The sequence below is a fragment of the Salmo salar genome, chromosome ssa23, assembly GCF_905237065.1.
Source record: "Salmo salar chromosome ssa23, Ssal_v3.1, whole genome shotgun sequence".
In the NCBI taxonomy this organism is placed as follows: domain Eukaryota; kingdom Metazoa; phylum Chordata; class Actinopteri; order Salmoniformes; family Salmonidae; genus Salmo; species Salmo salar.
In genome coordinates this window covers 46,289,481-46,303,730 of record NC_059464.1, presented here as the reverse complement: position 1 = coordinate 46,303,730, position 14,250 = coordinate 46,289,481, and the positions used below count along the sequence as shown (strand labels likewise).

The window sequence follows — 14,250 nt, the reverse complement described above, 5'->3', positions numbered from 1 at the left end:
TCCTCCTTCTCTGACATCCTCCGCTCATATATAATTTAAATTATAAACTGAGTGGTTCAAGGCCTGAATGCTGATTTGGCTGACAGCTGTGATATATATGGGTATGGCAAAACATTTTCTTTTTTCTAATCACGTTGGTAACCAGTTTATAAAAGCAATAAGGCACCTCGGGGGTTTGTGATTTATGGTCAGTATACCAGGGCTAAGGGCTGTATTGAACATATAGCTGGGCTGATAGCGTTGACTGGGGGCAGGTTTAGAGCCACTTGACTTCTGGGCTGTGGCAGGAGCATTCTGGATTAATGTTGAACTGAAGAGGCTGGAGACTGACCCACCACTGGGCCGTGTCCAGGGCTAAGGGCCGTTGCGTCGTGCCTTCGAAACAACCCTTAGTCGTGGTATATTGGCCATATACCACACCCCCTTGGCCCTTATTCCATAACTGACCTTTGACCTTTGCCCAAATGTTGTCCTGATCACATCTCATAACTGTTTTAGTGTAACATACCGAACCGTTCGCTACGAGGACATCTGCTCAGTCCGCACTGTGAACCAGAATGAATACATCATTTTTGCTTAATATAAACACTCAAACTGCCTCTGCTGCGTTGTATGCCATTGCCTCTTGTGTAAATCTGAGCTGAAAACAAGAACAATTTCTTTAGGATGTCGAGTGGTGGGGACTATTTTTAAACCAGAATTTGAGGCTGTTTTAAATCTCCATTTTGGGAACATTTAATCGGTAGATCACAATGTCGATGGTCAGATAAAACGTAAACAGTATGTCGTCACTGCTCAACGAGAATAGCCTACGCAAGAGTGGTGCTTGTCGTTGGCCAATCACAAGTCATCGAAAGCGGCTCTACAGTCCACAGTCTCCGGTGTGGCAAAGCAATTTAGGAGATTATCTCATCAATGTTCAATGAGAAGGATATGCTACAATGACCAAGAGCCTAGAGCTGCAAGTTAATAATCTCAGTTGTTTTAACTGAAGGACGGGGAAAAGTGCATGTAGCCTCAATTAGACTAGCTAACTTAGCTTTGTTGCTTCTTTCGGTTTGATGCAGTCAAGACCGGTACTACGTAATCAAACCGTGACCCCCAAAAACCGCAATATGTACCGAACCAACACTGTGGGTTTTGGTGAACCGTTACACCCTTAGTGTGTTTTCATTTTGAGCCAAAAGTGTGTTTTAAAAAAAGAAAATAAAAGTATATATTTTTTTTATAAACATGAATCTTACCAGAACATATGCAGCTTTGTTAACTGGATCTTTCTCTCGCGGTCCCATCTACAGTCAGGCAGTGGTCTCGTGGTACGTATCAGAGGAATCTAGTGGGATATGTGGAGGTGTGTTCCGTCTGGTTCTTCACTGGTACAGCTCTACCTGTCTGTCCCCCTTCCTCCCCATCTGTAACAAAGGCTGGGCTTTATGTCTAACTTGTTTTAAGGCATTTTCTGGGTCTTTTCCCCCCCCAAAAAAACCCGCATCCGTTCGTTCCTCACCAACTAATGGCTTTCATTTAAATACATGGACTTTTACTCTGCAGATCTTTGTAAGGCACCTTGAGATGGGTTTTATTTCAGACATCACCCTTGGTGCCTTTTTAAGTCTCATGTTAATCTTACTCACTCTTCCCTTTCCATTTGTCGTCCCATTTAAAAAAAATATATATATATATATATATACTTACTACTAACACTGATTTCACTCAGTCCCAAATGAGTTGCCTCTAGAATGCGTGGTAAACTGTCAACGTACTAAGGAGAGCTGATTCCTCTATTACATCAGTGTGTTCTTGTTCTAGGAAAGAGAACGCCTGAAACTGGAAGCACTAAAGAAGAAGCAGGAGAAAGAAGAAGAGAGGAAGCAAAAGATGGAGGAAGAGAAGAGGAGAAAACAGGAAGAGATGATGATGAAGAAGAGGGATGAGCGGCTGCGGATGGTAGTCGAGGCCCGGGTGAAGGAAGAACAGAAAGAGAAGAAGATTCTCCAGATTGATGAGAAACACGACACCGTAGGAGAGCTTGACAATTAACTTGAATTAGATGTATTTTTTATGAGAAGCAGAACTGTGTAGTATTTATTGACGCAAAAGTGCTCAACCATTTCCCCTGTTGTTCCCCAGCTGCGAGTGGAGCGCGTGGCAGAGGAAAAAGCCAGGAAGAAGATGGCCACCAAACGCCAGGAGGAGCTGGAACTGAGGAGGAGGAGGAGGAGGAAGATTCAACAAGCTGTGAGACAAATATCCTGACATTGTTTGGTTTATATTTTATATATAGTTTATAATGCCAGAAGCATACCACCCTGCATCCCACTGCTGGTTAGTCCTGGTCGGTCCCTGGATGGGAGACCAGATGCTGCTTGGAAGTGGTGTTGGAGGGCCAGTAGGGGGCACTCTTTCCTCTGGTCTAAAAAAAATATCCTGATGCCCCAGGGCAGTGATTGGGGACATTTCTCTGTGTAGGATGCTGTCTTTCGGATGGGATGTTAAGTGGGTGTCCTGACTCTCTGTGGTCACTAAAGATCCCATGGCACTTATCGTAAGAGTAGGGGTGTTAACCCTGGTGTCCTGGCTAAATTCACAATCTGTCCCTCATACCATCAGTCACTTAATCAACCCCAGCTTACAATTGGCTCATTCATCCCCCCCCCCCCTCTCCCCTGTAACTATTCCCCAGGTCATTACTGTAAATGAGAATGTGTTCTCAGTCAACTTACCTGGTAAAATAAGGGTTCAATTAAAAAAATTGTTAAATATATTTTAATTGCATCCCTGGCTATGTCAAATCAACCCCTAGTCCCCCTAGGTCAGGGTTCCCCAACTGCTGTCCCGTGGGCTGAATTTGTCCCTCCGGTGATTTTATTTGACCCCCCCCCCCCCCTTCCCAAGTTTTCTGAAGAAAAACAAATGTGTATATAAATGTATTTTATTGTTGGACATAAGACTGTTATAAACACAAAATCAGCTCCAAGCTACTTTAATTGTGGAAATCTGTTCCAAGGTATTACCACACATAGAGATGCATATGTACCGTATGTTTAGGATGTAAGCAAGGTTTGAAATTATTGTTTTAGCCAAATATCTGTTTGGGGTACTTGCGGTCAATTTGCAGTCTTCAAATTATTTGTAATTATGTTCTGGCCCCATGAACTCATTAAAAAAAAATAATAATAATAAAAAAATAAATGGCCCACGGCTAAAACTAGTGCAGTGGTCACCAACTCATCGATCGACTGGTCGATCTCCAAGGCGTTTCTAGTCGATCAACAAACAAAAAAACAACGATAGATAAAGCATTCCATTCCTATAGTTTTCTATCGTTTTTGTGCTGTTGGTGGTAGGTGCACTTGATTCAGCAGCCCTAGTGCCGGGAAGGCAAAGTGTTCACATTTTGAACCATTTGTCTGAAGGTAGAACTCTGCCTATCCAGCAGGCCCAGAGAGCAAATCAAGCGAACCTATAGGCCTACCGGCTGGCCAATCAGATAACTGTGCAGACACGGAGCTTTCTTGAGCCATAGAATGTAAAAAGAAGCCTTGAACGCACAGGAACGTTGACACTGGAAAATGTAAAAACTTTTTAAAAACAATGACTAGAGAGACAGCGAAACACTGCTGCTGTTATTCAGCACGGCCAACACGTTGTTCAACGTGACATAAAATGCAAAACAACCAGCACTGCAGCTGCAATAAATAAGTAGCCTATAGAAAAGTGTTTCAGTATGGCGTTTAATATTAGCGGCTTGTCTCTTTTTGTATTTTTTATATTGAGGATTTCACTTTATCTGGACATCATTAACCACATGAATTGGTGCATGACGCGGAAATAATGCAGTGTGATTAGAATTTCGCCATCAGCTGGAAGACGGTGTCCCTTTTTTTTTAAATTATTATTATTATTTTTATTTTTTTTATTTTTTTCCTCAGCGTTAAGTAAATCAGGTAGAGGCAGCCTCACTGCTGCTCTCTCCTTCCCTCCCACCCCCCCTCAAACTGACCATCAGATGCAGGCTATCAGTCTACTAAAATGTTTAAATTATTATGCTCGCTCAGCTGTGCCTCAAAAGTAATACAACAAATTTATTACAAGTGTGATCATATAGGCTACCTAAAAAAAATTTTTTAATATAATTTCAAAACTGTCTGAGAAGAACAACATTGGCAGGGCAATTCAAGCATAGCCAATATGTAGTGATAATGTATTGGGCCTATAGCTAACTACAAACCGCATTGATACAGTACTGTTTTTAATAGCTTAATGTTGCATAGGCTTACATCTTAAGCATGTTTAAAAAAATATATATGTCTAAAATCTGAGCAGTAGATCTCTGCTTGCATTTTGACTCAGAAAACGTTGGTGACCACTGCTCTGTTGGATGATCTTTGCTCTTGGTCCTGCCCCCACCCCTGGGGGGGTGTTGTTGCCCTGGCGCTACACAGCAGATTCAAATAGCCAACTCATCAAGCTTTGATTATTTGAATAATCTGTGTAGTACTAGGGCAAAAAAACTAAACGTGCACCCAGGGTTTGGGTGACCCTGCTCAAGATCATTGGATAGGTGACTGGCCTATTAGAGGGCAAGACGAAGCTACTACCTATCCAATCATCTCAGACCTGCCTAGGGGTTGATCTGGAATTTAATACAAATCTCCTTAAGGCAGGGGTGGGTTGTTAATGTAACCCTTTGTCTTCCCCCCCCCCCCAGGAGGAGGAGAAGCATCAGCAGGAGCTGCAGGCTAAGAGGAGAACAGAAGAGGAGCAGGAGAGGACTCGCAAAATGGCTGAGGCCCGACTAGCGATGGAGCTGGAGAAAGAACAGGAGAGAGAGAGACAAGATGCTGCTGAAAGGTACTTTTCCATAGCGAACTACACAGATCAAAAATATAAACGCAACATGCAACAATTTCAAAGATTTAACCTGAGTTACAGTTCATAAAAGGTTATCAGTCGATTAAATGAATTAGGCCCTAATCTATGGACTTCACATGACTGGGAATACAGATATGCATCTGTTGGTCACAGATGCCTTTAAAAAAAAAAAAAAGAAGTAGGGGTGTAACAGTATAGCTTCCGTTCCTCTCCTCGCCCCTACCTGGGCTCGAACCAGGGACCCTCGGCACCCAGACAACAGTCACCCTCGAAGCATCGTTACCCATCGCGCCACAAAAGCCCTCTGCAAGGGGAACAACTACTTCAAGGTCTCAGAGCGAGTGACGTCACCGATTTGAAACGCTATTAGCTCGCACCCCGCTAACTAGCTAGCCATTTCACATCGGTTACAGGGCCGTGGATCAGAACCAGTACCATTTGTCTCATGCAGCGTGACACATCTCGTCATCATGAGGATGACGAGCATACAGATGAGCTTCCCTGAGACAGTTTCTGACAGTTTGTGTAGAAATTCTTTGGTTGTGCAAATCAACAGTTTCATCAGCTGTCCAGGTGGCTGGTCTCAGACCATCCCACAGGTGAAGAAGCCGGATGTGGAGGTCCTGTGCTGGCTTGGTTACATGTGTTCTGCAGTTGTGAGGCCTGTTGGACGCACTGCCAAATTCTTTAAAACAACGTTGGAGGCGGCTTATGGTAGAGAAATGAACATTAGATTCTCTGGCAACAGCTCTGGTGGACATTCCTGCAGTCAGCATGCCAATTACACGCTCCCTCATAACTTGATACATCTGTGGAATTTAGTGGCCTTTTAATGTCCCCAGCACAAGGTACACCTGTGTAATTATCATGCTGTTTAATCAGCTTCCAGATATGCCACACCTGTCAGGTGGATGGATTATCTTGACAAAGGAGAAATGCTCACCAATGGGGATGTAAACATATTTGTACACAACATTTGAGAGAAATAAGCTTTTTGTGCTCTTGGAAAATGTCAGGTACTTTTTATTTCAACTCTTGAAACATGGGGCCAACACTTTACATGTTGTTTTATATTTATTATACTAATTCTATATAATTAAAAAGGATAATAAAAAACATTAAAATAGCAGGAATATTTTTGATGTGGAGACAGAAGGCTGTTGCTGAATATTGTGTGTTTCAGGGAGCGAGTGGAGAGGGAACAGGCCTTTGCTCTTCAGAGAGAAGTGGAGAAAGAGAGGAAAGAGTTGTGTGAGAAGAGGGAGCTGGAGGAGAGGAGTAGGAGGGTAAGTCATGCTTTAGGGGAAGCGACTAGGGTTGCAAAGGGTTGGAAACTTTCCAATAAATTTCCAGAATCTTTCCATGTGAAGTTAAACCTGGGAATTTTGCTTAAATGAATCAAAGAAGTTGGCTTATAACAGTGAACCTTTTTTTGTGGGATACACAAGGCAGTTCTAGGTCTTGTGGCATATTTTGGTTAAACTATCCCCAATTCACTGGAATTGCAACCCTCTGCATGCACAGTGCATTCTTCCATCACATGTACAGCTGATTCTCATGTAATGAGATGCTATTGAGCCCACACTACTACACTTTCTGGGCCAAGGACTACATGCTTTAGGGTAAGTTTTGATTACAATACTGGGTGGGATTAATATATTTTATATGACATACATGATTTCTTTGCTAACTAGTAAATAGTAGCCTACAGCAAAGTGTGTTTAAATAATTTCTAACTTGTTAACAGTTTTTGCTACCCTGTGGGTTTTAGCTTGCCTGAGCCTGCTAACTGAGGAGTGTTAATTCATGTTTCATTTTTAAATATTTATTGTTTTAATCTAACTGCTTAACTATTTATCTGTACATGGCATTGTATTTGGGTTTTTTATTCTTTTTTTCTAATCTTTACAGGAAAATGCCATGGGCACTATCTGATGTGTGGAGACATTTCACTGCAGCTAATGTAGAAGGAGTAGCTGTGTACATTTGCAAATACTGTGCCAAAGCATATATAAAGAATGAAACAAAGATGCAGAATCATCTGGCCAAGTGCATAAAGTTCCCTCAGCGCTCACAACAATCAACCTCTGACATAAGTCCCTCTACTTCTATTCGAGGTGAAAATTTATGAATCAGACACCTTATCGATTGCAACAGCTCATGGTCCTCCTGGAATCAGAAGTTATTTTGACTCAATGGAGGAACGTAGTCAGAGAAATGCTGGATGAATGTCTTGCTCGAGCTGTGTATGCAACTGGTTCACCTCTGATGCTCACAGGCCATGTGTATTGGAAGAGATTTCTGAATGTTCTTTGCCCAGCAGACACCCCTCCAACCAGACATGCTTTATCTACTCATTTGCTGGATGCAGAGTTCAAGTGAAGGTCAAGCAAATCATAGAGAAAGCAGACTCTATTTCAATCATCTCTGATGGGTGGTCGAATGTTCGTGGGCAAGGAATAATTAACTACATCTCCACCCCTCAACCAGTATTCTACAAGAGCACAGACACAAGGGACAGACACACCGGTCTCTACATTGCAGATGAGCTGAAGGCAGTCATGAATGACCTTGGACCACAGAAGGTATTTGCACTGGTGACAGACAATGCTGCTTGGTCTGTGGAGTGGAGGAGTCCTACCCTCACATCACACCCATTAGCTGTGCTGCTCATGCATTGGATCTGCTCCTCAAGGACATCATGGGACTGAAAACAATGGATACACTCTACAAGAGAGCCAAGGAAATGGTTAGGTATGTGAAGGGTCATCAAGTTATAGCAGCAATCTACCTCACCAAGCAAAGTGAGAAGAATAAGAGCATCACATTGAAGCTGCCCAGCAACACCTGTTGGGGTGGTGATGTCATCATGTTTGACAGTCTCCTGGAGGGGAAGGAGTCTCTCCAAGAAATGGCCATATCACAGTCTGCCGATATGGACAGCCCCATCAAGAGGATCCTCATGGATGATGTATTTTGGGAGAGACTGGTAAGCAACCTGAAACTCCTGAAACCTATTGCCGTAGCCATTGCACGGATTGAGGGAGACAATGCCATCCTTTTTTTATTTAACTTTTATTTAACTAGGCAAGTCAGTTAAGAACAAATTCTTATTTTCAATGATGGCCTAGGAACAGTGGGTTAACGGTCTTGTTCAGGGGCAGAATGACAGATTTTTACCTTGTCAGCTCGGGGATTTGATCTTGCAACCTTTCGGTTACTAGTCCAACACTCTAACCACTAGGCTACCTACCGTCCCAAACCACAAGGCTACCTGCCGCTCCTGTCTGATGTTCAAACTCTGCTTGCAGATGTAAGAGAAGAAATCCGTACTGCCCTGCCCACCTCACTGTTGTTCCAAGCAGAGGAAACTGCAATTCTGAAATGCATCAAAAAGCGTGAAGAATTCTGTCTGAAGCCCATACATGCCACAGCATACATGCTGGACCCAAAGTATGCTGGTAAGAGCATCCTGTCTGGTGCAGAGATTAACAAGGCCTATGGTGTCATCACTGCTGCGTCTCGCCACCTTGGCCTGGATGAGGGCAAAGTTCTTGGCAGTCTGGCGAAGTACACTTCCAAGCAAGGGCTTTGGGATGGAGATGCAATATGGCAGTCGTGCCAACATATCTCATCAGCCACCTGGTGGAAGGGACTTTGTGGATCTGAGGCTCTTTCCCCTGTTGCCTGCATCATCCTCCAAATCCCACCAACATCAGCCGCCTCAGAGCGCAACTGGTCCATGTTTGGGAACACACACATCAAAGCACGCAACAGGCAGACCAATACAAGGGTTGAAAAATTGGTGTCCATCTGGGTAAATTTTTGGCTTTTTGAACCTGACAACGAGCCATCCTCAACAAGGTTGGAAAGTGACAGTGAAGATGAGGCCTCCGAGTCTGATGTTAAAGAGGTGGACATTGAGAAGGTCCAGGGAGAAGACATGGAAGCCTGAGAGGAAGACAACCAACGCTTTAGTTTCTAGACTATCATTTTACAGATGTATGTTGAAAACGTTTTTGGGAGATGCGATGGATCATTGGGTATCATTCAATATTCCCTTTTGTTATTCAGTGAAATCATCCCATGTGAAGAGTCAACTCATTTAATTAAAGTTCATTTTGTAACTAAATAGTTTTTTTTAATGTCAATTGGATGGATTTATTCATTTGCAATTATGTCTACTTATGATAAGGTAAAAGGTTTATGTTTCTGTCTCCATATGATGTGGTAAATACACTGCTCAAATTTATAATTTTTAAAAAGTGAATTAAAAAATTTTTCAAAAACCCTCCTAAAAGGGATGATTCTGGTGGGGACCATAGACCACTTCTCAGTTCCTATGCTTCCTGGCTGATGTTTTGGTCACTTTTGAATGCTGGCGGTGCTTTCACTCTAGTGGTAGCATGAGACGGAGTCTACAACCCACACAAGTGGCTCAGGTAGTGCAGCTCATCCAGGATGGCACATCAATGCGAGCTGTGGCAAGAAGGTTTGCTGTGTCTGTCAGCGTAGTGTCCAGAGCATGGAGGCGCTACCAGGAGACAGGCCAGTACATCAGGAGACGTGGAGGAGGCCGTAGGAGAGCAACAACCCAGCAGCAGGACCGCTACCTCTGCCTTTGTGCAAGGAGGAGCAAGAGAAGCACTGCCAGAGCCCTGCAAAATGACATCCAGCAGGCCACAAATGGTCATGTGGGGGTTGTGCTTACAGCCCAACACCGTGCAGGACGTTTGGCATTTTCCAGAGAACACCAACATTGGCAAATTCGCCACTGGCGCCCTGTGCTCTTCAGAGATGAAAGCAGGTTCACACTGAGCACGTGACAGACGTGACAGAGTCTGGAGACGCCGTGGAGAACGTTCTGCCTGCAACATCCTCCAGCATGACCGGTTTGGCGGTGGGTCAGTCATGGTGTGGGGTGGCATTTCTTTGGGGGCCGCACAGCCCTCCATGTGGTCGCCAGAGGTAGCCTGACTGCCATTAGGTACCGAGATGAGATCCTCAGACCCCTTGTGAGACCATATGCTGGTGCGGTTGGCCCTGGGTTCCTCCTAATGCAAGACAATGCTAGACCTCATGTGGCTGGAGTGTGTCAGCAGTTCCTGCAAGAGGAAGGCATTTATGCTATGGGCTGGCCCGCCCGTTCCCCAGACCTGAATCCAATTGAGCACATCTGGGACATCATGTCTCGCTCCATCCACCAACGCCACGTTGCACCACAGACTGTCCAGGAGTTGGCGGATGCTTTAGTCCAGGTCTGGGAGGAGATCCCTCAGGAGACCATCCGCCACCTCATCAGGAGCATGCCCAGGCGTTGTAGGGAGGTCATACAGGCACGTGGAGGCCACACACACTACTGAGCCTCATTTTGACTTGTTTTAAGGACATTACATCAAAGTTGGATCAGCCTGTAGTGTGGTTTTCCACTTTAATTTTGAGTGTGACTCCAAATCCAGACCTCCATGGGTTGATAAATTGGATTTCCATTGATTATTTTTGTGTGATTTTGTTGTCAGCACATTCAACTATGTAAAGAAAAAAGTATTTAATAAGATTATTTCTTTCATTCAGATCTAGGATGTGTTTTTTAAGTGTTCCCTTTATTTTTTTGAGCAGTATATATCCAAAGCAAAAAACATCTACACTTAAATGGTATTAATATTAATTTGCATATTTCTGTTAATTCCCATATATTCCCGATAACTCCCATGGAAAGTTTCCACCTCTGAATATTCCCTAGAATGTGCAACCTTAGGAGGGACTACCTGGATTTGTCCAAGAATAAACTTTTTGTTTTCTGTTGTGAAACATTTTGCTACGATATACCCCAATGAACTGGACCCTGTGTGTGTGGCTCAATCAACCAAAACCTACACTGAGTATACCAAACATTAACACCTTCCTAATATTGAGTGGCCCTCAGAACAGCCTCAATTTGTCAAGGGATGGACGCGACAAGGTGTCAAAAGCGTTCCACAGTTGTGTCACGTTGGCTGGATGTCCTTTGGGTGGTGGACCATTCTTGGTACACACTGGAAACTGTTGAGTATGAAAAACCCAGCAGCATTGTTGTTCTTGATACAAACTGGTGCGCCTGTCACCTACTACCATACCCCGTTCAAAGGCACTTCGATTTTTTTGTTTTCCCATTTTTATTTTATTTCACCTTTATTTAACCAGGTAGGCTAGTTGAGAACAAGTTCTCATTTGCAACTGCGACCTGGCCAAGATAAAGCAAAGCAGTGAGACACAGACAACAACACAGACCTACACATGGAGTAAACAAACATACAGTACAAAAGTCTCTATATACAGCATGTGCAAATAAGGGAGGTAAGGCAATAAATAGGCCATGGTGGTGAAGTAATTACAATATAGCACCCTCTGAATGGCACACATACACAATCCATGTCTCAAGGCTTTAAAATCCTTCTTTAACTTGCCTCCCCTTCATCTACACTGAAGCAGATTTAACTAGTCATGTCAATAAGGGATCATAGTTTTCACCTGGATTCACCTGGTCAGTCTGTCATGGAAAGAGCAGCTGTTAATGTTTTGTGTACCTTTTTTTATTTTGTTACTAAATAGTTTTATGTTCTACCCACCAGGAGGAGCAGCAGAGGCAAGCTGAGGAGGAGAGACATAGAGAAGCAGCCAGACAGACAAAAACAGAGACTGCCACCACTGTTACCAATTGTCACCTGACTGCTGAAGTTCAGGTGAGGAGACTAGGGGGGTAACTGATGTGGAAAGGTCCCTGGATAACATCTAGAGCTAGCTCTACTACTGAGAAAGGTACATAGCCTTGGTTTATTTAGTCTGTCTGCATAGAGCCTTGGTTTATTTAGTCTGTCTGCATAGAGCCTTGGTTTATTTAGTCGGTCTGCATAGAGCCTTGGTTTATTTAGTCGGTCTGCATAGAGCCTTGGTTTATTTAGTCTGTCTGCATAGAGCCTTGGTTTATTTAGTCTGTCTGCATAGAGCCTTGGTTTATTTAGTCTGTCTGCATAGAGCCTTGGTTTATTTAGTCTGTCTGCATAGAGCCTTGGTTTATTTAGTCTGTCTGCATAGAGCCTTGGTTTATTTAGTCTGTCTGCATAGAGCCTTGGTTTATTTAGTCGGTCTGCATAGAGCCTTGGTTTATTTAGTCTGTCTGCATAGAGCCTTGGTTTATTTAGTCGGTCTGCATAGAGCCTTGGTTTATTTAGTCTGTCTGCATAGAGCCTTGGTTTATTTAGTCGGTCTGCATAGAGCCTTGGTTTATTTAGTCGGTCTGCATAGAGCCTTGGTTTATTTAGTCGGTCTGCATAGAGCCTTGGTTTATTTAGTCGGTCTGCATAGAGCCTTGGTTTATTTAGTCGGTCTGCATAGAGCCTTGGTTTATTTAGTCGGTCTGCATAGAGCCTTGGTTTATTTAGTCGGTCTGCATAGAGCCTTGGTTTATTTAGTCGGTCTGCATAATAATTATTTTAATTGAAAATGTATCCATAATATACCTTCATGTTCTCCCATGGCCCACGACGAAGACTCCCCTAGGGAAGGGAGGAGTACTCGACGTCACTGTAGATATCAAGCGGTCTCCCCAGTCGTATGAGATCACTCCTAAGGGGGGCAACAAGCCCGTTATTCTCAACACCAACCCTGAGGACTATGGGATGGACCAGAACAGTGAGGACTCTACTGATGATGAGTCGGCACCAAGGAAACCCATCCCCAAATGGGCCAAGGGTACGTTGAGAAGAAACTCAATATTTTTTATTTTACTCTCCTCCAAAGACGGTTAAAACTGCAATATAACATAATCATTATAAATTATAACATAATCTGTATTACATGTAACATAATCGGTGAGTATTCTTAGTGAAAAGACATTATAAAAAATGGTCTCTTGATGTGGAAATGGCTCATTTCAGAATCAAGCCAGGGTTATATTGGGAAGAACCAGTAGTGGCAGTCTTGGGTAGATGTCAATTCTTGTTTTCTATAAGCAGGAATTGGCCCTACTGTGTATTATAGCAATATGCCAAGTCTACTTTAAACCTGATGTTGGGTAACTTACCATGAGTTCTAACATCGGCTGCGGATCCATAGGTAACCGTCCGTTCCAACCCCCCTGGATCCAGCTGGAATGAGCCGTATCATGTTCTGTGCATGTGTTTCTTTACCGCAAGCCCCCCCCCCAAAAAAAATGGTTGCCCTCCCTTCACATTTCTCATTGTCAATTTGTGAATGATAATCGTTAGTTTTACCAGTGAAACGTCCATGCTGCATCTGCATGCCAACCATTTTTTAGCTCAATTTTTATGGGAATATGCATTTAGCTCTTATGTGTACAGTGCTTCACATTGGGCACGGCGAGTGACTTGGGCACAGCAGGTGGTGTTAATCAACTGTAGCATACCTGTGTGTGGTTTAAATCAAAGGACATGTTTTGCCTAGTGGCTCACACGTTGGGTTTGGTCACATTTCTCTCAAACGGCCACTTCACACAATCAATCAATCAAAATGTATTTATAAAGCCCTTTTTACATCAGCTGATGTCACAAAGTGCTTTACAGAAACCCCAAACGGCAAGCAATGCAGATGTAGAAGCACGGTGGCTGGGAAAAACTCCCTAGAAAGGCCAAAACCTAGGAATGCAGGTGTAGAAGCACACAATCATCCTAAACTCTTATAGGAAATGCATTGGTCTGTTATTTTTAATTTGTAATTTTTTTTCTTACAGTAACGTTAAACTATGCTATTACATTGGGTTCTGTTATGTACAATACTATCATTATGTGAGCTTGTCGAAATTGATTCAGCTTTCATCTAACTTTATTAAACAAGCACCATTCGTTAGAGTAACCTGTTCTCTTGGAGTAGAGCAGAGACCTTTTAGCCCCCTGGGGAAGAAGGGTCCAGAAAAGTCCGAGCTGCAGCCAACTCCTTATAACATATATTTATTAAAGCGAACCTGTACTCCCCTCTAGGCGAACAGCTGAAACAGTCCATGAAGAAGCAATATTTCAACCCAACGGACGTGGACTGTCACTATGGAGAGATTGAACCCCCAATGTTGGACCACATCTTCTACAAGAACAAACCTCGCTACCTCAAACGTACCAGTTCTGGTATCTGGCACTCTCCTCCTAAAATGGAGGCCCTGCCCATTTAAACACTGGGAACTGGGATAGAATGGGTTTTATATTGTATTTTTGTTACGTTTGTTCTTTTGCATGTATTATATTATAGAATCCTCTGGCTGACGGACACCTGAAGTGACTTCAGATAAGTGCGAGGAATGTAGCTAACAATTTTATATATATATTCTTTTTAAATACATTTCGATTACATTTCAAAAATTCTCCTGAATAAAATGAGTAGAACATG

The 14,250-nt window shown here is 43.1% G+C and overlaps 1 protein-coding gene across 2 annotated transcripts in view; it reads left to right on the top strand.

Annotated features, from left to right (window-relative positions):
* Positions 1-14,250, top strand: part of LOC106584785 (inner centromere protein) — a 39,748-nt gene extending 25,498 nt beyond the window's left edge. Inside the window, exons 10-17 of one of the 2 annotated variants that reach the window (XM_045706327.1) lie at positions 1,299-1,316; positions 1,810-2,019; positions 2,131-2,238; positions 4,712-4,854; positions 6,059-6,161; positions 11,487-11,597; positions 12,405-12,606; positions 13,851-14,250. In XM_045706327.1, the coding sequence (XP_045562283.1) occupies positions 1,299-1,316; positions 1,810-2,019; positions 2,131-2,238; positions 4,712-4,854; positions 6,059-6,161; positions 11,487-11,597; positions 12,405-12,606; positions 13,851-14,035 (1,080 nt within the window). In that variant the 3' untranslated portion in view covers positions 14,036-14,250. The remainder of the gene's footprint in view (positions 1-1,298; positions 1,317-1,809; positions 2,020-2,130; positions 2,239-4,711; positions 4,855-6,058; positions 6,162-11,486; positions 11,598-12,404; positions 12,607-13,850) is intronic. The other variant, XM_045706328.1, reaches the window with a different exon arrangement.